The sequence below is a fragment of the Panthera leo genome, chromosome B1 (genome assembly GCF_018350215.1).
Source record: "Panthera leo isolate Ple1 chromosome B1, P.leo_Ple1_pat1.1, whole genome shotgun sequence".
Lineage (NCBI taxonomy): Eukaryota > Metazoa > Chordata > Mammalia > Carnivora > Felidae > Panthera > Panthera leo.
In genome coordinates this window covers 152,710,203-152,737,683 of record NC_056682.1, presented here as the reverse complement: position 1 = coordinate 152,737,683, position 27,481 = coordinate 152,710,203, and the positions used below count along the sequence as shown (strand labels likewise).

The following is a 27,481-nucleotide window of genomic DNA, read 5'->3' as shown; positions in this document are numbered from 1 at the left end:
CCCTCCTCTGCTCATTCTCTTTGTCTCTCTCTCTCTCTCGCTCTCTCGCTCTCTCGCTCTCTGTCTCTCTTTCTCTCTCTCTCTCTCTCTCTCTCTCTCTCTCAATATGAATAAACATTAAAAAAAATTATACAGCAAAAGAATGACTCATTTTTAAAAAAAAGAAATAAGTAAACAAACTTCAGCTAGTGTCAGATATTTCACAATAATAAATCCTAAATTACTTTTTTATTTCTATAAACTTCTTAAAGTATCAGTACTTGGATTTAAAAAGTCCTTAATGGGATTATATATACTATTGTATTCTGTATTGAAAATTAGCAACTAGGTCAAGTGTAATGATTACCTCTACTTGGAGATTCTGTCTGGAAATATGAGAGAGCTTTCGGAAAATGCACCATCTGGTGAATGGATAGTAAGTAGGACATCACTAGTAGAGGAAGAATGAATTGGTTAAGTGAGGATTTATTATAGAAATAGCATTGATTTCCAGCCCAGTAGAATGACGAGATACATAGGAAATTCTGCTTTGTAATTGTTTTGAAAATTTCTTATATTTGTTGTAAATAATAAAATTTTCCAGGTAGCAGTCTTATGGGACTTCATTTCCCAAACAAATTATATGAAAATAGGTCTTCTATATGTCTTCTCAATGAAATCAATCTGGGATGATTATAGATTCATTTTTTAAAGTATTTCGGAGCATTTGTTCTCACATATTTTAAGCACCATTATCAAACTAAAGTTAAAAACCAAAATCCCATTTTAGCAGTGAACTTCTGCCTTTGGAAATGCCTTTATGTATTTCCTCAACCAAACCTCCTCTGAAGAAAGGCTAATTATAGGCTTCAATATGCACCTGGGTGAAAATTAACTTTTAAGCAGCCTTTAAAATAAACGGTTTTTAATTATTATCATTATGCAAAAGCTGCATAAATGCCTTTAATTGTGCTTATAAAGTAACATTTGCTGTAATCACCTTTAATATCCAGGAGCAATATAAAGGTTTTCTTTTTTATTAAAATAAAAATATAAAGAACCCTTACTACTGATTCACAGGTCATTGTATTTCATCCTATGAGAAGAAATATTTTAACTGAAATATATCAGCTGCTAAAACTTAACATGTTCTGAATGCCAGTTACTTAAAAATGAACTTAAAATATCTTCAAAATGCATTTAGTTACTGAAGATTAAATGTCAGTATACAAGATATTCAACTACAACATTGAATTTTAATATTTGACTATTCTTAGACATTAGACTTAACATTTCTATAGAAAAGATAAAACATGCATATTTTAAAAAATAAGAATATGCTTAATTTATTTAAAAATTATTTGACACAACATAGTCTTTCTCTTAAGAAATATTGTTTAAAATTTCTGTGTGTATGTGTGTGTGTGTGTGTGTGTGTGTGTGTGTGTTTGCGTGTGTGTATGAGTCAGAGAATAACTTTGTTTACACAAAACTTGCTAAAAGAAAAAATGAACTACAGGTCTATTTTTATTCAAAATTAGCCAAAACATTTTTTAAAAACACATGCAAACAAACCAAAAAACACCTTTAAAATAGCAGCTTGAGGTAGACATGATGAGGAGTGGGGAATAGAGGCATGCTGTGATAATATGGAGTAGCATAGCAGCTGATTTAAATTTTGTTGTTTTTCCTCTGATTATTTTCTTTCTCTAGCTACTTTTTATAAGAAATGTGTGAGAGATAAAGATGTGGTATTTTAAAAACACTATTTGCAAAATTTTATTTGGGATCAGAGAAAGTATTATTCCAGAATTATTTAAAAAAAGCAGCTATTAGAGGATTATTAGATTAAGTGAAGTCTAATTTTTTAAAGTATTATATGTAATCACAAATCCAGTATCAGTCTGAAAACTCTGATGTTAATTTATTTACTTTCATAAGATTAATTACATTCATAAATTTAAATATGTTATTGGCTACCATTCTTAAACACTCCAAATGGAAGGTGCAAAGCTATAGTTTGGTAGGGATCATAATAATCATTTTATTAAATGATCTGGACAATAGAAGCTGAAATACGTGATTATATTTTTGAACGCTTGCTTAAGTTTATTTCCAGCCTTTGTTTCGAATGAGGCCTTTATTAATGAAGATATAGTAAGTTCTATTTTTGATGGAGGGACACCTTACATGAGACTCATTGCCCAATCTGGTCTAGTCTACTTTGCATAGATTCATTCTCCTAAAGACCCTGTAAACTGATTTATATCTAGATGTGTCGGAGGAGTTATAAAATACCAAATAAACCAATAAATAACCCAATCTATAAAGATATCATTGGACACAAATTTATAGATCTATGTATTTCTCAGAAAAAAGATTTATAACCCTCATGATATATTTTAGGTTTAGACTTTAAGGGTGTTTGTTTTGTTTTTAGAAATGGTATGTTCTGCAAAAGTGATAGAAATGGAAAGAATATGCATTTTAAGATATTGTAATAGAGAAGTGGCCTGAGAGAAGATAGATCATGTCAATCAGGTTCCCAGTTCCAAAATTTGAACAGGAATTTACAGCTTGAGGTAATGTCCATTCCTTTATATCCAAACAGCCCAGTAAATAAAAGAATAAAACATAAGGATAATATTTTTAGTATGTTTATTTTAATTAATTTCAATTAATTCTACTAAATATTTTTAATGAATTGTTATGTCCTAAATATGTAAACTATATAAAAAGCAGAAACTACATATTCCCGTTTTTTCCTCTTATGATTGCCCACAGCCGACAGTTAATTTTTTAACAAATTCATCAATAAATGGATTATGAAAAGTTGGTTGTGAAGTGGCAACATCTTAGAATTATTTCCCAATTGATATAGCTACTAATAGCATTAAATGTGTCCATTTCCCAAACTACAAAACTCCTTGACCAAACTCACATCACTTATATGAAGATATCATGTATATACATACCTCATTCAAATCAGAAATAGGGCCTCTTTTGTCTTTTTTTTATGAAAGCAAGGAATGTATAAGTTTTTTGTATGCCCAGAATCTTCACCTTGACAAAAAAAAATCACTATTGTTGAAAATACACAAGAATTTCAGAATTTGATGATGCAAGTGTATTTTACTTATAAGGTGAGAATTTTGACACTCAGGGAGACTATTGTATAAAGAAACATATTTGGGACAGCATATTATATAAACAAATTATTGTGATTTTGTTTAATGTCTATAATTATTTTTTAGATTGTTAAATCAGAAAGTAGAGGACATTTGGAGAAATTATACATTACTTTGGAATAGCCATGAAAATATAACTTAGAATGCTATTTTTATGTTGTTTTTATTAACCATGAAGGGTTGGTAGGCAATTCTATATTGCTCTGTCAGTTATCAAAGAAGAAATTTTACATGTTTTTACATGATTTTACGTGTTTCCATTTGCCAAATATAGAAATAAAAGCTAAGACATATTGTACCTGCAGAAATTTTTTTTATTTTCAAAAGTTTTTCTCCGATTAAACTTAGCTGCTTGAACATCTCATTTGTGCAGTATCCTATTTGCTGAGGCATCATATCTGCTCACCTTTGAGAAGACTTTAGGAGCAACAATGTGACTGCTGAACTACTGATCCACTTAGAACAATTATTATACTTGTCCACTAAGGACAAATCCTATGGCCTGCTTTGAAATCCTAGGGTAATAAAAATGGAAGTATTTTGTTTTGTTTTATTTAAGTTTTTTTTTAAAATTTTAATTCCAGATAGTTAACATACAGTGTTACATTAGTTTCAGGTGTACAATATAATAACTCAACAGTTCCATACATTACCCTGTGCTCATCATGACAAGTGCACCTCTTAGTCCCCATCATCTACTTAGCCTATCCCATTCCATAACCATCAAATTGTTCTCTATAATTAGGAGTCTGTTTCTCTCTCTCTTTATGTCTCTCTCCCCTCCCCCATTCTTAAAGCCCCAATAGGATTGAAATCATATGGTATGTCTTTCTCTGACTGACTTATTTCACTTAGCATAATACCCTTATCTCCATCCATGTCATTGCACATGGGATGATTTCACTCTTTGCTATGGCTGAAGAGTATTCCATTGTATGTATATACCACATCTTTATTCAGCAATCAATGGACATTTGGGTTGTTTCATATCTTGGTTATTGTAAATAATGCTGCGGAAACAAAAGAGTATTTGTATCCCTTTGAATTAGTGTTCTTATATTCTTTGGGTAAATGCCTAGTAGTGCAATTATTGGTCAAAGATCTTCTAATCCTATAAGAATATGCAAAGTTCCTGAGTTGGCATCAGTCTGAATCCAGTTAGGAAAACATAAACTACTCTTTGTCTTTCAACAAAGGGATGATTATCACAGGTGGTTGATAACATAGATGCATTCAGTGTATGTGGTTTAATTCATAGTACCTACTGTTAATACTTTCAAATGAGTCCATGATATTTTGCTGAATAGGTATCAGGTAATTAAAGTTATGTGTCTTCCTCTGAGATATTTTAATGCTATATATTTAGGGAAGATAACAGAGCTTTTCAAAGGAGTGCTTTTGTTATTTCTTGAATAATTTGCTACATATATTAATGATAAACACCCACAGAAGGTATATATACCTACATTTACCAAGAACATTTTACAAATATATATATAATCTAAGAACTTTAATTAGAATATTTTGATTATGTAGAACTTAGAAGGCTGCAGAAATTAACCAATCTAAAAAATCCCAGTTTAAAAATAAGGAAATTCAGAATTTCTTTAAAATTTTTAACTAATGTGTACTTGATTTTTATAACATCAGTCATCTCTTTGTCAAAATATATATGCATAGTCACATACATACTTACATATATGCAAACAAGGTTTGAGAGGACATAGGAATTTAAATATGTAAAAATAAAGCAAAAAATATTTCTACTCTTAATTTAAAAAAATTTCCAGTGTATTGTCATCACATATAGTCCATTTGAAGTATACATAATTCAATATATATTTACATATAAATATAATTTATATGTAAATATAAATATATATTTTGGTACAAAGTATATATTCAAATGATTTAGTAAATAATGTCTGGAAGATATTTTTAATTATTATAGTTTCAGAATGACAACATACATTGTATGTATGAATAAATAAATATGATTCATGAGAAATTATGTTTCACTTTTAATATTGGTAGAATTTTCACTAGAAATTGAAATACTACTGTGACATATTATACTTTTCAATAACATGTTAAACAATAAAGAAAATAAATTACCATCAAAATGTGTAAAATTCAGGTGATTTAAAATCACAAATTTTTAGTTTATAATTCAGATATTTTAATTGTCTTAAGCAGATAGTATTATGAAACATTTAATGAAGTAAGAAAATCTTGTTCAAAGACCAATCCCTTGAAAATATTTGGATGTATCTTTTATTAGTCGTATCTACAGTTTCTACTTTTTATTTGCCTCAAGTTTATTACTCTAAAGTTAGCTAGAATCTACCATTTAATATTTTTATTCAATAAAAGTACTGTTTGTTTTGAATTTCTGTTACATAATAGTCAACTACTGACCAAGTTTGATTTAGTGAATTTATATACTATTTTTATATACATGAGATAAGATAAATTATTTTTACTACAGTATGAATGGAATCATGGCTGATTTTCTATGCATATAAGAATTGAATTTCTTCAAATAAATCTTATGCTTCTTTTGTGCCCACAAAGACATCTGGATACTCATCAGAAGTGTAAAAATCCCAACTAGAAGAAAAAAGAAATAATTATCCTTTCTTATTTCTATGATCGATATACCAAGTTATATTGGGAAAAAAACTATCTTATGTAGCTCTTAAAATATTTCTCAAATGTTGCATACTTCTATATCAATTTTCTTTACTCATATTAATTGCTTAGCATAATATATGTTCATCCATATTTATTGCATAGTTGAAGAAACATAGAAAGTATATAGCAGAGTTCAAAATAATCCACATTTTTTATATCCCACTGCCACAAAGTATTTCCAAATAAGGAATTGTTATCTCTTTGAATTGCTCAATAATAGTTTTCTATATGCAGACAATATATGTCTACACACATGCATATGGCAAACCACATTAATTATGATTTAAAAATTTTGTACAGTGAAATAAATAATGTGTGAAATGGATGTAATCCATATACTTTCCAATACATGAAGTTCAATGCAATTTAACTCTCTTATGTATGTTAAAATGCCCAGCATTTGAGATTACACACTCATGCTCCCAGCCTTCCATTCAGAGACATTCATGAACACTTGAAGGACATAACACATACATATGCCTATATTCATCATAAAAGAGATTTTCAAGTGAAGTGCATTATTAACACAACTTCTTATGAGTAAATCCTTTTTGCTTAATTAATTTGTTTGGGCTACATTAAGCCATAAGTACCTAGAGATTTTTGTTCCAGTATATTTTAATACTGCTAAAAATATCCAAAATAAAGATAAAAATGAAGGCAAAAAAATCCTTTTGCAGAAATGCCAAACTTTAGCACTACAGAAACTTGTTCTCAGAAATCACTTATCCTAAAGGAGCATTTACTTAAATGTCAAATAACCAAGGTCTTACCTGGCAGTGTTTGTGTCATGACAGTGAAACTAATCCATGATCCAATCTGTTAGATTAAAGCATAAATTAATAAATACCTATGATTAATCTAGGAATTTTTCATTTGTGGTTTTAAATAGGTAATGTGAAGCTTAAAACACGATAGAAAAACTACTGGTAGAAATACATTTTCCCCAAATAATGATTTTGTTGTTAATTATGATAGTCATAAAGAATCCCATAAACAGCATCATATTCATAAAATAAGAAATGAAAGACGTTCCAAAAACTTTGATAAAAAACAGAATCCTGAAACATCTCAAGACATTTTATATGAAAATTATAAAATTTTGTTTAAAAATATATATATGGAAAGATATTCATTTTCTGCAGAGAAAATTGTAGTTTATGTAAATATTCCAATTTCCCATGCCTATAACTCGAATTGAATCTATATCATAATTTATATCTCTGTCTATGCCTATACATACAGATAAATCCTGTGTATAATTATATATATTAAACTTTAATACTTGTAAATATAGAAACACATGCATTTAGTTTCTCATAGGATAAAGTTTAATTATTTACATACATAAATAGCATACCTCATAGGTGTAGTTAGGACATGAAACCAGAAAAAACATCCATGTGAAGGGGTTATAATTTGGACTTGGAAAACAGGCATTAACTCCTTTTAGAAAGAATAAAATATCAATGATGGTACATACTGCAATTTAATCATATATGTATTATATAATTCTAAATTCCCTAAAACAACTTACACCACATAAAATGTCATCAATTATTTATAGAACCAACTTCCCAAATTACTCAGAAGAGTCCCAATTTCAAATGCTATGGCCTTTTGACTCAAACAATATACCTGTAATTTTCTATGTCTACAGCTATGTTGCCATACATTTATACAATATACCATGATAATCAGTTCTTTAAAATTTAATACAGAAATGTTATTTTGCATATCATAATAGTTGCAGCTGAATTACATACTACAATTAGTAAATATGCTTTAACAATTGCATGCCTCTTCTCTTTTAGTGTCAAAGAAGATATTTTTGGTTGAGATTGTTTAATACTTCAAACCTCCCTTTCTATTTAATTAGTGAAAATCCAAAAGAAATTTTTTAAGGATGTCATTTATATCAGAAAAGTGTGAAAAATCTCTCATAAGAGGATTACAATGAATATCAGCATACTTAATATTCAGAAATACCACATAAATTATTTCTGCTCAGCAATCAGGGTTGTTATTTACAATTTTCATTATACTTAGCATATTGTCACTTGATTTTTGTGATTCTTTGCCTTTTAATTTTGTTCAAGAAATATTTTAGATAGCATATTAAAATGATTTCAAGTTGAACTTTGAGCTGTGACATTTATAAAAGTAAATATGAATTATAAAATTACTGTTTATTCTCTGTAACAAGCTTAATTGGATAACACATCAACTAATCTCTTTTAGTTATAATTCTAAAGTCATAATGAAATGCTAGTATGTTGTTTTCAGAGTTGTATCTATTGTTAAAGTATCAACAAAAAATATATTAGGTACAGATTTCATGTACTGCTCATTTCAAGATAAAGATAAATACATATGCCATTTAATATCATATTCTCTTGATAACATTCATGTAAATGTCTTTGTGTAATGCCCATATATTCATCAAAAGAAAAATAATTGAGGGAGCACCTGGATGGCTCAGTCTATTAAGCCCTGGACTCTTGCTTGCAGCTCACATCGTGATCTCACAAACCTGTGAGATGGAGCCCAGCATCAGGCTCTAGCGCTGACAATGCAAAGCCTGCTAGGGATTCTTTTTTTCCCTTGCTCTGTGCCCCCACCCTGCTCATGCGCGTGTGTGAGTGCTCTCTCTTTCTCTTTATCACAATAAATAAATAAACTTAAAAAAAAAAGGGAATTCCCAAACTCAAAATAGATATGGCCAAAACAGGAAGAAAAAAAGAAAAGATGAGAGTTGATTGAACTCAAGAAAGAAATTGTAGAAAAAGAAAAAAAAAATCATCTCAGTAATATAGACATTTCAATTTTCCTAAGAGTAGAATGTTCACTAGAATAGGGGATATTAAGTAGATGAACAAAACCAGCCAAAACAAGCAAACAAGAAGGAAAAAAACAGAAAGTGATAGATATATAAGATATAAAATATAATACATGTACAATTTACCCCCTGACCCAGTCCACAAAGCAACAAAACAAATTTTAAATTACAAAACTTTCTGGTACTAAAAAAAGGGACATGAATCAATGTCCTGGAAAATTACATCATGTATCTGGGAAAACTGACCTGAAATGATCAACTCTGAGACACACCTCACAAAATTAATAGATGTAGTGATAAGGAAAAATTCTTTTGAGTCTGAAGGCAAAAAGACCAAGTCAATAAACAAAGAAGACAAGATTAGATTTCTGATTTCTCAAGAGCAACATACAAGCAAGATAAAAGGCGGAGTGAACCCTGAAGAAAAAAAAAAGTTTTTTTCATTTGAACAATTCCAAAGTTACATTTGACTTTAGAAATATGATGATTTAAAAATTTTCATTTTCTTTATTTTTTAAATGTTTATTCATTTATTTTGAGAGAGAGAGAGTGCACAGGAGGGACAGAGAGAGTCCCAAGTAGGCTCCGTGGAGTCAGCAAGGAGCCCTAGGAGGTGCTCAATCCTACAAACCATGAGATCATGACTTGAGCCAAAATTGAGAATGGGACACCCAGCCAATTGAGCCACCCAGGAACCCCTGAAATTTTCATTTTCATATAATGATACCAGAATCCAGACAAGATGAAGAAACTTGAGCAAGGTAATGTTGTTAAGGGTTCATAGTCAAGACTAAAATTAGTGATATTCATAACTTTGGTAATGTTAGTATTTTTATAGGACTCTATTGTGTTTCCACACAAAAACAAATCAGACTATCAGAACTTTTAGGCTTCAAATACATCCAAAGAGAACTCAGTAAATTATGAATATAGATAAGATAAAAATGGCATCCAACCATTTAATTAAATGCAGGCTCTACTGTAAGGCAAAAGCAGACAGTAAACCACTATAGTACTGGCATTAATCTGTTAACATTTTTCAGCAAGAGAGAGTACAGATATTTTCAAATCATATTATAGTTATTTTAGATATCTATGTATCTATATCTATCTCTATATGTTCATCAATACTCAAGAAGTTGAGTAGTTATCACAGGATTATGTAATGTAATAAAAATGTTATATATTTTGGCTTTTTTATACATTCACAAATATACCAACATAAAAAATTTCCTTTTTAATTCTATATGTGTAAGTATTATTCTGGAAAATGTTTCACCAGACTGCCAGAAATATGCAAGGCAAGAAAATGTTAAGACATTCAGGTAGATATTAAAACATACTTGAGACAAATACACGTTTATATTTTCAGCGAGATTGATAACAAAATGAAATCCAACTGTTGACCATTGTTATTTGAAAGTATAATATAATCATGTATCATGTACAAAAAACAGTGTGAATCCTTACATATAATTAAACCTGAATGACAGGACTGATTTACCAAGAATAGCTTTAGATAAACAGTATAAATTTAAAAAAAATTTTTTTTAGCTAACTACTGAATTCAAAATGTCCTCCTAGGCATTGCTATTTTATAGCTACTGTATTTGCTAAACAATGATCACTTTTATAAGAAAAAAGCTTAAGAAGTCAATTGAAATATAGTGAGATTGTGTCCATTATTATGCATATTAGATCAAGATTGAGAGTTAAGAAATTAGATCTGTATCACTGAATTTTATATTGCCTTTATTAATAATATCTCTTTATTTTTTCATATATTTAAGTGAGGTTATCATTTGTTCTGAGGAGGGCATGCATACTTCATTTTAGAGAAACCATTATTAGGAAATATGATTTAGTTCAAATATTTGAAAAACTTAGGCATAAAGGGGCTAGCCTTGGGGCATATTGTCTTAAATGTTTCCAACTATTGCTTCACTTAAGGCTTTGAAAGTAATAATTAACATCACACTAGATTAACTCACACTAGAGAAGATAAAGAGAAAAAGGGACTAACCTGTGTGATTAGGATGAGACAAAATTACATTGATGAAATGATTTCCAGCTTCACAAATCTGTAAAACATTTAAAAGTTTTCACTGTGGTATACCTGTTCCTCTTTAAAAATTGTATTCTCTCTCTATATACTAATGTCCATGTAATATATTAATTCCAAAGATCCAAGAGACATATTATTACTCTAATTGCAAGAAGAGGACATGTTGTATTGTAAGTAAAAAAAGCTGTTGAATATATATTGAGTTAACATAATGAGTCACATTGAGGTAGAAACTTTGAAGATATTATTGACACTTTTGATAACTAGGTTCAAATTTCCTTGTTAATCAGGCATTGCTGACTATATGCTTTGTACTTGTTTTAGAAGGTAAAGTTTGCATGCTATGAAGAGGTAAGTCACATCGGGAAAGATAGATTTGGCAATGGTTAACATGTTCTAAATTCATTAGCACAGCAGCACTACTTCAAGGGTGGTAGTGTGATTCCCAGGTGGATTCAGCTCAGTTTAGAAAAGTTATTGTAAGAGGTACTGTCCCACCAAGACACTTACTGCTTGTCTGTCATCTGGCCCCTTGATCATGCACACTCCACATGTCCCTGTAAATAGGCCACTATGACCCTCTAAGAAGCTTGTGTTACTAACATCTTTGGAGAGGGGTTGGGGAGGGCTAATAATGTTTCCAATTTGCAACATGTATTCTCAGAAGTTACATGCCTTATCTGATTAACACAAAGTGTGTATTCAACATTTAAATATTATGGTATTAATAACAGATTGTTATTCAAAACCTTTATCGTTTAGGGTCATCCAAAGTTTTACTATAATATATTCCATAATAGAGCATGTTTTTAACTCAGTGTCTTTAATGCTATTAATCTCTTAAAATATATCTGATTTTGTTCTTTTCAACAATTTCTGTATGGATTGATTCACATTTTGTAATTGTAGAAGAAGCTCCTAGTTTCTCAAGTTATCATTAGGAATCAAAGTTGAATTTCACATTTTCAGATAATAATTTTATAGTTGAACTTATTTGCAGGTGAATGTGGTTAAGAGTGTGGACTTTTGTTGGACTAATTTGTGTTCAAAAAGCACATCTTTTAACTTACTTATTAGAGATTATGTGATTAAGACATTTGAAATTTCATTTCTTCACCTAAATGCAAATATTACTTCCTATCTCATGATGATTATTTTAGGATGATTAAATGAAATCCAGTGTCTGACATATGAATTGCCCAATAAAATTATGATAATTTTAGTTACCAATATCATCAGTTAAAAACTTCTCCAGAGAATGATCCTACATTGATTGATCTTCTCTAAATTTCTGTGTCACACATTGGCTACACTACAAAACATATAATTACCAAATTAATAATTTGTTATATTTGTTTGATCTTAATACCTGTCCTCATCTTTCAGTCAAATAGAATGTCATACTCATTTTTCATCACTCACAGTGCCAAACACACAATGGAATATATGATAAAATTAAGTAGTATTAATAAGCAAATTACCTTAGCTAATCTTTGTAAACAAATTATATTTTAGAAATACGGATTTTCTTCTGGTGAAATGTATTCACTTTTTGATTCTCAATATTTTATACTTATTCAACCATCAAAATATTTTCTCCTTCTTACTTTTTACAGCTAAATATGGAAACATCAATCTTCTACTCAAAGTATAGGCCATGGAAAAAAGAGCTTTTAGGCTTCAGTCAGACCACTAGAATAGCTGTAACTAATGCCATAATTTAAGATTATGTGCTCCGTGAAGGGCCCAGCCCCAAAATAAAACATATAACATATTGAAATAAGAAAAATAAAAGAAGGGGATTAAAAAAAAAGTTGTAAATAAGCCAACTAGTCCATTGCTGTCTACCGATGAAATGCATATCTATATACATTCCAGGGGTGGAGAGAGAAAAATAAACACATCAGCTATATCCATATGCCTAGACATACTTAGCTTATCATCAACTTAGCAACTCCATAATGGATTTTAAAGAGCAATGTGACTATTTTCAATTTTCACCTTAAGCACTGGGTTTAAAATGCTGAAGAATGAATGAGTCCACTGTAGGCTAACTGCCCTAAATAGAAGTGGTTGATATAATTTCCTCTTGGATCCGGGCTGAGTAAGATTAGAAAATTCAGTCAGTGCTATAAAACTCAATATACGGTTCTATTACCAAATAAAATTTCAGAAGCACATTAAATGTGAAACACTGGAACATTTTTCAATATGATTTATACATTTCTCCTGGATTGATTCTTTTCTAAATTAGATGTATTCATTTGGCACATTATATGTTAACACAACAATTTCATAAATAAAGCTTGAGGAAGTTGCTATCATTAGGTTTGATTTTTACGTTACTTAAAATTTAAATTATCTTATGCAGCAAAACATACAAATGCAATCTACTATGAAATGTGCATGATTCCTACGTAACACCGATGGTATAGACATTGTAGATAATAAGTACACAGGAACATAAGAAAAAAAGCCAAGGAAACATTGTCCAGATATTTTAAGAAAAAAATTATATTTAAATAATACGTGCAAGAAGAAGCAGTTTTCCTGCATTATAGTAGTAGAACAAATGAGTTTCAAAATATTTCATTTGATTTGCTCATATACGAATTGATAATTTGGAACAATGTTTCCCTCTTTCAAAAAGTTTAATTAAAAAATAAGTTTATATTTTCCAGACACATTCACAGAGAGATCAGCAACTCAGGGGCATTGCCAGAATCACCTTACTTACAAAGAACAAGATGACCTAGATTTTAAAAGTCACTAGGAGTTTGTGCACAACAATGTGGATACACTTAACACTACTGAGTTGTGCACTAAAGATGGGTAAGATAGTAAATTTTATGCTCTTTGGGTTTTTACCATAGTTAATGTTTTTTTACTTCCCTGGATATATTGTTTTAATTGCAAAAGAATTTTAGAAGAGTAAATAATGAAAATTCAAATGTACTTTCATTTGGAAGTATATGTGTTTCTTAAAGTAAATCTAAAAAAAATTATTTTTGCTTGTTTCATATAATCTTTATTGAGTAGCTTGACTATATGTTGCGTCATACTATATGAATAATAGGGTGTTAGTGATTCAATAATCCATTTTCCTCTTGAGTGTTAACATTATATTGATAAGTATAAAAATAAATTTGTCAGCTAATTGAAAGTATCACAGTGTTTACATGAGAAAATAATCTTTTCCTTGAATGTTTTGATTTAGGAAGTAAATGGAAACACTTATTTTTTCCGCACCCTCAGTATTCTCAGTTCTTTGACATTTCAATTTTATTTTTAATTATTGCTAAATATTTAACAATGTGGGATGGGTGAAATAGGTGATGGAATTTAGGAGTGCACTTGTGATGAGCACTGGGTAATGTAAGTGTTGAATTACTGTGTTGTACTCCTGAAACTAATATTACATTGTATGTTAACTAACTGGACTTTAAATAAAAACTTAAAGATAAATATATAGACCTTAAGAGATATTTAACAATATGCATACGGGGCAGGGAAGTATCAAATTAATAGCTCATAAAGGACTTTTTAGTTACTATATCAGAAGTGTGGTTGTCCAAATTTTTATCAAAATATTCACCATTAAATCCCACTGTTTCCATATTGAAAGACATGATTGGATCAGAATATATGGAATTTCAGTAGTAAAGATGCTTCTTGTTTACTACTCGGTACTGTACCTCAGTCTATAGCATGTTGTCATTATGGTAAAGATGCCTATGACCAATGTCTAGAAGAAGGCCAACTTGCAGAGATCCACTTTTTTTTAAAGTTTTTATTTACATTCTAGTTAGTTAGCATATAGTGTAATATTGGTTTCAGGAATAGAATTTAGTGATTCATCACTTACATATAACACCCAATGCTCATCACAAGTGCCCTCCTTAATACCCATCACTTATTTAGCCCATCCCCCTCCCATCTCCCTGCCAGGAACCTTCAGTTTGTTGTCTCTGGAGTTAAGAGTCTTTCCCCTACGTTCATCTGTTCTATTTCTTAAATTCCACATATGATTTAAATCATATAGCATTTATCTTTCTCTGGCTATTTCACTCAGTATAATATACTTTAGCTCAATTCACATTGTTGCAAATGGCAAGATTTCATTCTTTTTGATTGCTGAGTAATATCCCATTGTGTGTGTGTGGGGGGTGGATGTATACAATATCTTCTTTATCAATTCATCAGTTGATGAATGTTTGGGCTCTTTCCATAATCTGGCTATTGTTGATAATGTTGTTATAAGCATCAGGGTGCATGTGCCCCTTCAAATCAGTATTTTTGTATCCTTTGGGTAAATACCTAACAGTGCAATTGCTAGATCATAGAGTAGTTCTATTTTTGTCTTTTTGAGGAAATCCATACTGTTCTCCAGAGTGGCTGCCCCAGTTTGCATTTCCACAACAGTGTAAGAGAGTTCCCCTTCCTCCACATCCTCAACAACATCTGTTGTTTCTTGTGTTGCTAATTTCTGTAATGTTCTTTCTTGAAGCTTCATCAAGTGAAGCATTCTCTACTTATATAAGTGAAAATTATGCACCTAGGGAACAAACTCTAAACATCCTAATATAGAATTTGTAGCCATCAAATAGTCAGACTGTGTATTTTGTCTTAGTAAAATTATTTTGGTTTCCACTGTAAAAGTCAGTAATCTTTATTCTGTGATGTAGTAATATTTTTATAGGAATTAAAATGATTATTTCTGTCTATATCTGTTCTTCCCAAAGTTTCATATATGTTATATATGTTATCATTATTATTAGTTATTGGCAGATGTAAGTTTATCATTTGAGCAATGTAATGGTCATTTTATTAATGCAATTAAAAAATAGAATCTGCTAAAATGTTTCTAACACTGATAATCAGGTGTGTTTTGCATTTCAGCTCTTAATTTTTCTACTAGTAAGTATTATTATTATAAGTTGTGTCTTATTTATTTTATCTTAATATTTCAAGGAAAATATTGGATCACTATATAATTATGGAAAGCTTCATCTGTGATATGTATCAACTATTATAAGCTTGAGAAGTTAGTTTCTACTCTTAGGGATAAAATATATTCACACAGACATGATATTTGATAATACAAGCCAATATTATACTGTTTTAGCATAGGTTTTATAACATGATAATTTATATCACTATGATCATAATATTCTAATAATTTATTTCAACTCCTAATCTCTATTTTTATTATGAAACTCATTTATATACATTTCTATAAGAAAGGATAACATGTATTGTATTCCAGAGTAAATATATCCAATATGTTAATTATGGATTTATCAGAAAATATATATACTAAATGATACTTTTTTTCCATTAAGACTTTTTTTAGAGCAGTTTAACATTTATAGCAAAATCCAGGGGAAGGTGCAAAGATTTTTCAAGTGCTCCCTGCTCCAGTACATGTATAAGCTCTCCCATTATCAATATCCTCCACCAGAGTGGTACATTTGTCACAACTGATGAACCACAATAACACATTATAATCATCCAAAGTTCATGGTTTGCATTATATGGCTCACTCTTGATGTTGTTTGTACATTCTAAGTTTGGACAAATGTATATTGCCATATATCCATAATTGTGGTATCATGCAGAGTATTTTACTGTCCTAAAAATTCTCTGCACTCTTCCTGTTCATTTCTCTCTTCAATCCTGGACAACCACTGATCTGGTTACTGTTTCCACAGTTTTACCTTTTCCAAAATGTTATCTGTTTGGAATCATACAGTATTTAGCCTTTACAAAATGGCTCCTTTTATTAATTAATATTCCTTTAATCTTTCCCCATGTCCTCTCATTACTTCATCACTTCATGAGAGGACATGAGACATGTCCTCTCATGACACATCTGGATGTGTCATGGTTTATCCATTCACCTGCTTTGGCTTAGTTGCTTCCAAGTTTGGGCAATTATGAATGAAACTGCTATAAACATCCATTTGTAGGGTTTTGTGTAGTCATAAGCTTCTAATTCCTTTGGGTAAACAAGGAGCACAATTGTTGGATAGTACAGTAAAAGTGTATTTAAGAAACCGCCAAGCTGCTTCCCAAAGGGGCTGGATCATTTTGCATTCCCATAGCAATGAATGAGAGTCGCTATTGTCCCTCATCCTTGTCATCATTTGGTGCCATCAGTGCTCTAGATTCTTGGCCATTCTACTCAGTTTGCAGTGCTATCTCATTTCAGTCTGCATTTCCCTGATAGCATATGACTTGGAGCATCTTTTTGTATGCTATTTACTATCTGTATATCTTCTTTGGTAAGGTGTCATTTTTGAATTCAGCTGTTTATTTTCTTATTCTTGCATTTTAAGAATCCATTATATATTCCAGATAATGATCTTTTATCAGATGTGTCTTTGGAAAATATTTTTTTCCTAGTCTATGCTTTTCTTCCCATTCTCTTGATATTGTCTTTTGGAGATCATTAGTTTTTAATATTAATGAAGTCTAGCTTATTGGTTATATTCTTCTTGGATCATTTGTTAGTGTTTTATCGAAAAAGTCATCGTGGTACCTAAAGTTATCTAGATTTTCTCTTATGCTAACTCCTAAGAGTTTTATGGTTTTGCATTTTGCACTTAAGTCTGTGATCCATTTTGAGTTAATTTTTGTGGAGGGTATAGGTCTGTGTCTGGATTGATATTGTGTGTGTGTGTGTGTGTGTGTGTGTGTGTGTATCTAGTTGTCCTAGCATCATTTTATTATGACTATTTTGTTCTATTGTATTGTCTTTGCTCTAACCAATAAATTTCACTTTTGAAAATGAGTAACTGTAGAGCTCTAAACAAAAGTTCAGATATTGTATTTATATTATTACAGGGTATGAAAAGTAAATTTTAGTAGTTATTTTATGAATTTATTTGTTGCATGAAACTAATATTTTATTGTACAAAACTCATTATAAGAGATGATATTTTCACTCAAAATTGTAACTCAAAGTATTTGATTTGAAATTTAGTGTTTAAAAATAGTTTACTTTGTTTCTGTGGTCTATCTCATTATCACATTTCTGGGGGTCCCTGAATTATTTTTTTAATCCATAGAGCTTTCATGAAATATTGTATAAGACAAAAATGTGCGCATATGGTAAAGAATATAGTATAAAATAGCATCATAGAGTAAAATTTTAAAAAAGATACTTCATAAATATTGACTATGTGGTAAATGATTATTAAAAATACATTTATGATTATTATTTTTTCAGAAATTTTTATATATTAGCTTTGATTCTATATATATTTAGCAATGATATATTTTACCATTATAGTAGCTGCTCTTTTTAATTTAAATTATTACTGTTTTTAGAAGTAAGTCAGTTTTAGCTAAAACATAAATGATAATTATAACAAATTATAATAAAATCAATTTCCATTAATTTTACATTATTATTTTTAAAACTAGTTTCTAAACAAATTATTTAAGAAGCAGTAGTAACTCCAGCCAAATTTGCATATAAAGTTGATTCCTATTATGTTATTAGGTATCTTAGATACTTGAGGGGATTTGCGAGGAAATTAAATTGACAAATGATGAGAAAAGGTAGAGTCCCATGTTTTAAGTCTTCAATAAAAAAGTAATGTGAATCTTTTTTATTGGTGTGTATAACTGTCTATCAACAGTAAGCAAAAGAGAGAAAAAACTGTCACAAACAAACCTGAGCACGATGCTGAGAATAAAAGCATTACCTTTGGCAGGCTTTTCATCCCTTATTTATCTTCCCCCCACAAATACCAAACATTCAAGCAGTTTCCTGGCCTTACTGCAGTTCCCATTGCATGGCCCCACTCTCCTCCAGCCTTGCTATGATATATGCTATGATAGATAGTGTTCCCAGCACCCTCTCTCCTAGTCAAAAACTACTGTTCTATGCCCAAGGTCGTTCTTGGTTGTGTTACAAGTGAAGTTGTGACTGCTTGAGAAGAGCATAATTTATTACCTCTCCAAGAATATTTTCATTATAATAAAAAAAAATTAACCTAAATGACTGGATAACTAATGGTGAGACTGAAGACACAGAGAGCAAAACAGGAAGTAGAGTGATTTTCAGTGTTTTGCAAACCATGTCTTATATGTTATCTATTCTCTCATTTCCTACGTTGTTGAAGACAGTAAGAAATTCAGGAGAAAAAATTCCTCTTCTGGTGAAGTGCTCAATGTACAAAGAATTGATGAACTGTAACTGCTCCTGGAGAGTAAAACTAAACTGAGAAGAAGAGAGGATAAAGAAAACAGGAATATTATTTATAAAATAGCAAAATATTAAAAATTATAGAATATATTTTGTTTTGCAATAGTGATTTTGTTTCTTTGTGGGTGGACTTGAGTTCAGAGAATGAAGAGATGTCATAGAAATATGAAGATACTGGGTTATAGTGTATGTCCACATTATTTCTAGCAGAAAAACAAAGATCTAAAAGTTGTGGAGAAAAATATTATGATGCCTTTATAAATTTGCCTAATTTTGATTCTACTTGTTTGTTTTTTTTCCCTTATAGATTTTGTGATTTCAGAACATATTTGAGAGAAAAAAAGGCACATTGAAAGTCAGAAAGAATTTACACAGAGAGGGAGGTGATAAAATACTTCTCAGAATATAATATAAGCATGGCAAAACTCACAAAAATCAGAGTTTCCAAAAGGAATTATACTCTAGTTTGGAATGTTTTAAGTGTTCATTGTAAAGTGTGTTGTTTTGCTTACAGTATATTTTGCTTCATATATTAGAAAACAGAATGGCAGTAGAAAAAAAAAAACAGAAGGCGGGAGCAAAAGAGAAAATCATAATTGTTAATAGTCCACAAAATGCCTGATTCATACATAAGTCATTAAGAATTAATTATGACCTTATTGAACATAGTTCTCATACATTGTCTTCTAGCCAGGTGATAATGTGGCTCTACACAACAGAAGCAAATTCAACTTTAAATGAATAAAGCATTTTTTCTTAGATTAAGAGGGTACATATATCAATAAATGAAGAACAGGAAATTTTGCAAACATTTGCAGAAAAATTAGCACTTGGAATTAAGATAGGCATTTTCTGGGTAGACTTTATATTATACAAGACTGGCCTATGAATTTCCCCTGAGTTTCTTCACATAATAGTAATTAATTATAATATATGCTGATAATCTTACTATAATATAATTTTAGATGCACTTGACTTAAAAATATGTGCTTTTGGGGCATTTGGCTGGCTCAGTCAAAAGAGCATTCAACTTTTGATCTCAGGGTTGCAAGTTGGAAGCTCATGTTGGGTGCAGAGATTACGTAAAATTAAACTCTTTAAGAAAAAAAAAAGATGCTTTTCTTTCCAAACCATTTGCATATACATTTTTGTGATATATGTGAAAGGCACACACTTAGGCATTCATTTATTATGAATGAAGAAAATTAACCTTGAAATACAGAATGTTATGCTCACAGTGATATGGTAGGTATCTTCAATTTAGGTGATAAATGTGCAAACTCAAACAACTCAGTTTTTATTACATTCTGTATTAGAATCAGTTTCCTAACTTACATCTTAATATCATATTTTATTTGTGAAAAATAAGTGTGTTTTGCCTGCATCCAACATTATTAGGAAATTCCAGGGCTAGCAGGCGTTTTTAATTTGCCATCACAATTTATAATGTTAAGAGAGTCCCAGTGGCCCCTCTACCTTATTTCTAAATGTCTACTTGCAACAGAATAGACAAAATTCAAAATTTTGACTTTTAAACAAGGTTTTCTCAGATAATACCATCTATAATTGAAAACACAGATGTTTCTTTTTATCTTAATTTAAGTCTAGGATTGAGATAGTCAATGTTTGTTATGTGCTTAGAAATGTGGAATTAAAGTCATTGTATTTACCTACTGTCTATATTGGACTTAGGCAATGCTACTATTTATCACTATTTATTTTGAGACCTTGGCCCTTATAAGACAGCAACTATGATAAAATTATAAGACTTGCCTAATTCTCCTCCTTCTTATTTTCTCCCCATGTGAAATGTATAAAGAAACATTGATTAATAAAAGAATGTGTGAAGATTGAAAACTAGTAGCTTAATTAGGAGACAGCGTCTTTAAAAATCCTGGGAAAAAATGTGTAGTGCAAACTATTAGAATTTTGCTTGCTTCCAATTATACCTTTTTTATACTAAAATATTATAATTGTTATGACATTTTTAAAAAGCTGTAACTTTTTTAAAACAAATTTTATTTTATACTACAGCCATGGATTCATGGCTATACCACATTTGAAAAAAGGAAAGAATCAATAATATTATATAAACGGGAAATGTGTAAATATTTACACAGAAATAACGGAAACCAAGTTGCAAAACTCTTGTATAGTGGTTAACATCATAAGGAGAAGAAATATGAGAGAAATAATCATACATGAAGTTAAAAATATATCAAAATAAAAACCAAATATGTGGTTATTGTTTTGTTTATCCACTAGTTAATTCTTCCATTTGCTCAAATTTACTGAGTAGTTAATATACAGAGATCATTAGATTTGGCACAATGTAGATTAGCAATAAAGGCATCAAAGTAAATAAACTGAAGCCTTACTATCTATGAATAATATAAACATGTGGAAAATTAAAAGGTGGTGATATACTTCTAATACATTCCCTTAAGAAATTATGAATAAAGAGGGGGGCTCCTGAGTGGCTGTCGGTTAAGCATCCAACTTTGGCTCAGGTCATGATCTCAGGGTTTGTGAGGTCAAGCCCTGCATTGGGTTCTTTGACATAAGCACAGAACCCACTTCAGATAATCTGTCCCACTTTTTCCCTCCCCTTACCCCCCACTCTCTCTCTCTCAAAAATAAATAAATATTAAAAAAAGAAATTATAAATAAAGAAATAGTTTTTATTATTCACCCAAGAAAGTAGTATTTCTACTATGTGCAAGACCAGGTGTTAAAAATATTAAAGCATGACCTGCCTCCACCACAGCCAACAAGTAGAGAACCTTATTATCTAAACTATTAATTAAAATACGCACACACACACACACACACACACACCCAGGTTTACATGAGACCTTTTAATAAAGTGTGGTGTGTCATTTGTGCCTTGTATGAATGTGGAGTGTAAGTTGTCTAATACAAACTTCACAAAGGATGTAGACTTCTATATGAATCAAGGGACTTTATCAATACATCAGGGACAGGAATCATGAGAGTTAATCTATCAAGGACAGGAATGAGGAAGAACATGAACAAAGAATAGAGTATGCGTTTTTGGTGGAACTATATGGTATATGAAGTAAAATATGTGTCTCATAAAATAATGCATTACAGAAAAACTAAATAATCTTTTGTGCTCAGATGGATGTGTACCCAATCCAAACAATGCATATGTAAAGTTAAACAGATTTATCTAAATAACTGGATTGAAAACAATTAGAAAAGATCTGTAATTCATTAAAAAAAGCAGATTTTTGTTTTCATTCAGAATTAGTTAATTAACAATTATGCCAAAGTGTTTTTTTATTTTTTAAATTTTATTATTATTATTTTTTAACAGTTTTAATGCTTGTATATTTTTGAGAGAGAGAGAAAGACCAAGAGCTAGTGGGGCAGGGGCAAAGAGAGAGACACATAGAATCCGAAGCGGGCTCCAGGCTCTGAGCTGTCAGCACAGAGCCTGCCATGGAGCTGAAACTCACAAACTGCAAGATCATGACCTGAGCTGAAGTCAGAAGCTTAATGGACTGAGCTACCCGGGCACCCCACCAAAGTGTTTTTTAAATGTTCATCTTTTAGATTCGTAAAACTTTTTGCTGTTAGGGGTTTATAAGTGTGCAGACAATAGGAAGAACTACTAAGTATGATTTTTTTTTCAAAGTTTACTATACTTCAAAAATTTTAATCATTCTTTATAGATAAGTAGAACATTTTGATTAAAATATTTAGAGATTTGGGGTGCCTGGGAGGCTCAGTCAGTTAAGCGCCTGACTCTTGACTTCCGCTCAGGTCAGGATCTCACGACTGGTGGGATCATGCTCCATGTCAGGCTTTGTGCTGACAGCATGGAGCCTGCTTGGGAATCTGTCTCTCTCTCTGTCCTTCCCCACTTGGGCACAAGTTTGCACATATGTGAGCGCTTTCTCTCTCTCTTGTAAAAGTAAATAAATAAACTTAAAAGATTTAGAGAACTAAAAAAAAAAAAAAGATTTAGAGAGCTAATGGCTTGATTTTGGGAAGTTGTTTGACCTACTTCACTTAATAGCATTAATTACATAATATAAAAAGATATCATATTTTGTACATGGCAAATCCTCAAATATTTGTTTTGCATTTTTAATAACACTTCAATTAGAGCATGAATAGTAAAAAAATATAAATAATACATACCAAAAAATTGATAGCAGATATTGTGACTTGCCGGTTTCCAAATGCTAGAAAGTAGGAAAAGAAGATGTAATGCATGCATTCACATTTTGGATTGTCTTGCTATAAACATAATTGAAGCAGTGTTTATTGGATATTACTATTCTCTAATCCAAAGTACTATGCTGTATATAATTGACCTTTTGGGGTAATACATTTGAAATTTAAAAGAATGAAATATTTTTGCTTTCCACATGAACTTTTCTTCTAGTTACCTAATGATATTTAGAATACAAATGGAATCTACTTTTAATTGGTATTATAAAATTCTTTGAAGGCAGATTTAATTTCTCATTTGTCACTTTAAAAGCACATCATTGATGTATGTGTGTTTCTGTGCCAGTACCATACTGTCTTGATGACTACAGCTTTGTAATCTAGCTTAAAATCTGGAATCATGATGTCTCCAGTTGGGTTTTCATTTTCAGGATTGTTTTAGCTATTCAGAGTCTTTGTGGTTCCATACAGATTTTAGGATTGTTTGTTCTAGTTTGTTCTGTGAAAAATGCTGGTGGTATCTTGATAGGGATTTCATTAAATGTGCAGATTGCTTTAGGTAGTATAGGCATTTTAAAAATATTTGTTTTTCTAATCCATGAGCATGGAATGTTTTTCCATTTCTTTGTGTCCTCTTCAAAATCTTTCGTAAGTATTCTATGGTTTTCAGAGTACAGATCTTTTACCCTTTTAGTCAGAATGTATTATGCCAAGCGAAGTAAGTCAATCAGAGAAAAACAAATGTCATATGATTTCACTCATATGTGGAATTTAAGAAACAAAACAGATCAACATATAATAAGGGGGGAAGAGAAGGAAGGGAAACAAACTACAAGGAACTCAATGATAGAGAACAAACTGAGGGTTGACAGAGGGATGTGGGTGGGAGATGGGTTAGATGGTTAAAGGGTATTAAAAAGGGCACTTGTGATGAGCACTGGGTATTGTATGTAAGTGATGAATTACTGAATTTTACTTCTCAAACCAGTATTGCACTGTATATTAACTAAAATTTAAATGAAAAGAAAAGGAAAATTATTCCTTTATAAATAAATAAATACATACATATCATACGGCCTAATATATGATTGCATTTGATCATATGTCTTGTTTTTTAATGTTTAACAACAAAAAGAGACATGCTAATAATATTTTTTTCATTGATGTTTTATGATAGGTAATATTTTAAGTATTTTATATTTTTCATCTAGAAACAAATATATGAGGTAAGATTTAATGTTCTCATCTTAAAGAAAGATATAGATTATATCAGTTCCCAAATCATATATGAGTAATTAATAAATTAGAATTTAAGATAGTATCTTAAAGTCACCTTTCTGATGGCAGAAAAGTTGTAATATAAAAAAGTACTAAAATTGAAATTTTCTGATAAGCTCATCAGCTGTATTAATAGTTGCATTTTTTCTAGATTTATGTGAGGGTGTGTACATATAAATTGTATTTATGTAAACACATTTACAAATAAAAAATATAATGTCTCATTTTAAATCTTGCATATTTTATAAGGATATATTTAAAGACTTTTCCAATACTATTAAGCATTCATTGTAAAATCTATGACAGCATATGCATTATAATGTGTAATATGGCTAGCTCTAAACATTAAATATTATCTAATTGCTGCATAATTAGTGTAACTTTAATTTTATGTATGATAAGTAACACAACTTCAAACATCTTTCTTTGTAAGACATTTATAGAAGTTCTATTTCCATGGGCTAGAAATTTGAAAGTATAATATAGTCAAAAGTTATATAAGTATTTATGTATGAATATATATATATGTATATTCATATATAAAACATGTAGAATTATTGGCGATTTTGTTTTTATAAAGTACATGTATCTAATTATGAAATAAAATACATTAATGGAGAAAATTTGGGAAATAGATAAAAGTACAAAGAGAAATAAAATGCATAAAAATCCCATTATCCATTGTAAATCTATTAAAATTCAGATTTTCCCTTGGAAATATACATATTTTCTCCATACTTTTTATAGTATGTGGTAAAACATTCTTATAATCAATTATTCTTTAATATCTCTTTGCCATATAACTAAGCACATTTACCATATAATTAAACATTCTTCTATAGCTAAATCAAAATATTTTTTTATTTGTACCTACTATTAGACAAAACTTCATTCATTCAACAATACTTATTAAGAATTTATATAATGGGCACTATACTATGTGCTTGTGATAAATCAATTAAACTTAAGCCAAAAGCAACTCTTATCTTAATAAAAATTATTGTCTGACAAGGAAACAAATAATAATCACAAGATAACAAATGAAAGTTTGCAACCCTGGTAAGTGTTACTAAGAAAGACCTATATAGTATTTAATGTAAGAGCTAAAATGAAGGATTTATTTTAATCGAGGAGATCAGGAAGGACTGTCTGAGTACATGACTGCACTCTGATTTAGAAAATGAATAGATACTAACATACACAAGAGAGGGGTTCAGAACATTTCATGTATCAGGACAGTGAAGATATACCTTCTTTTCATTTTTTAATGAGAATAAATAACTGTATGATTAAAACAGGTACTGGGACAGAGATTATAATTTTTAAATATTTTAAATGTTTATTTCCAGTAAGCAAACTTACAGATAGTATAACTTGAAACAAACTTTCCAGAAAAAAATCTAGCCATCATTAAAATTTTCTGTAATATTTTTATAATTTTTATAATATTTCACATTTTGAATTTTTACAAAGGCCATTTTTCCTTGCTAGCTGCTGATACTAAACATATGTATTGAATTTTCTGAACATATGCATACAGTTTGCAGTTAATGGAATATGCCTGCCATTGGGCAGTTTTCAATTATGACAATTTTTTTCCTATTTACTTTTAAATATTTTTGAGAAGTAAGAAAAATGACCTCCTTAATGGTATATGTGTCAGAAATACATAATAATATGTTGTGTTTTATTTAATGTGTGTAAATGTACAGATGCCATTAATTTTATGCAGTCAAATTTGTTGAGAATAGGGCTTCTCTTGATATTCTCAAGGTATTCTCATGATATTCTCATGAAAATATTCTCATGATATTCACTTTCCAGCTGGGATCAGCATTATAGGGCTATATATATGTTCACAGAATTTGATTCCTACTTACCTTATGCATTTGAGAGTCTTGAGCCAGTAAAATTAGACTTTCAGGGTCTCATTTTCCTAATCTATAATAGGGACTATTAACACATCATAATGTTTCTTAATGGCATTTTTACATTTCTTGACAAGCATTTCCTTTTCAATAAATACTTTACATATGTTAATAACAATCAGCCTCTATTTTGTATCACATATGTGAATGTAACATTTTTCAGAGTCTCCTCTTCTTAAATATACTAAGGAGCAAAAGTATCTATCTGTTAATGTTCTGAAGTTAGTAGGTAAATATTCTGATAACATATCTTTAAGTATCAGAGTTATAAGATGTTAGGAAATTTCTCTCTTCAATATTCATAGTCGTTAGTATTTGGAAGAATTAAAGTTTTGAACATTGCAATGATATACACTTAGCAATCTTGACTAGATTTCTTGATCTTAACAAAGATTCTGTGTTGGTACTTCAAGTATGTATTAAGACAGTTTAACTGATTTTGTAAAATCTAAAATGAAGCTTGAATACTCTATTCATTTCTATTTATTTCAAACTTTAAAAACACCAGAAATAGATCACAAAAAATAATTATCAATTAAATTTGAAACCTCAGCCCTTTCACACTAGAACCCCGTGTGTGCCTTGTGAGCTGCAGCAAAAGCTGAGGAGAGAAAAGTCCAGAGTAAATAAAAGAAATGGAATCCTTTGTTAGGTACAGCTATTTCCCTCCAGTTTTAGGAACTGAGAATTTAGGTTTGGTCCATTGTGCTTTCCAACAAATTGCTTCAGCTGAGTCGATGGCCAGGATATTTTATAAAGTTATAAATAGAAAATAGTATGTTAAAGAAACAAATTGCTTCTTACTGAATTATATTTAATATTTTAACTACATATTTATATTAATTGTTTATTTTTTAAATCCTGATAGTTGATTTCATGTGATTGTGTGATGATACAGAATTTTTCTTTTTAATCTTCACCCTTTCATTTTTACTATCTGTCACTTTGGAGATTTACAACCAACTCATATATTTGTTAGAGTTCCTATGGAAAGAAAATAAACCAATGTCAAAATGGTCTTTAAGTATACATAAAAATTTAATGGAGGATTATACAGAAGCAACTTAAAATTGACATTTTTTTCATTATTTG

The 27,481-nt window shown here is 30.1% G+C and overlaps 1 protein-coding gene across 1 annotated transcript in view; it reads right to left on the bottom strand.

Annotated features, from left to right (window-relative positions):
- Window positions 1-5,365: 5,365 nt before the first annotated feature.
- Window positions 5,366-27,481, bottom strand: part of TECRL (trans-2,3-enoyl-CoA reductase like) — a 97,396-nt gene continuing 75,280 nt past the window's right edge. The window contains exons 8-12 of the mRNA XM_042936276.1: window positions 23,151-23,194; window positions 10,724-10,781; window positions 7,222-7,307; window positions 6,635-6,680; window positions 5,366-5,777 (exon numbers count right to left, since the gene is read on the bottom strand). Of these exons, the coding sequence (XP_042792210.1) occupies window positions 5,650-5,777; window positions 6,635-6,680; window positions 7,222-7,307; window positions 10,724-10,781; window positions 23,151-23,194 (362 nt within the window). The 3' untranslated portion in view covers window positions 5,366-5,649. The remainder of the gene's footprint in view (window positions 5,778-6,634; window positions 6,681-7,221; window positions 7,308-10,723; window positions 10,782-23,150; window positions 23,195-27,481) is intronic.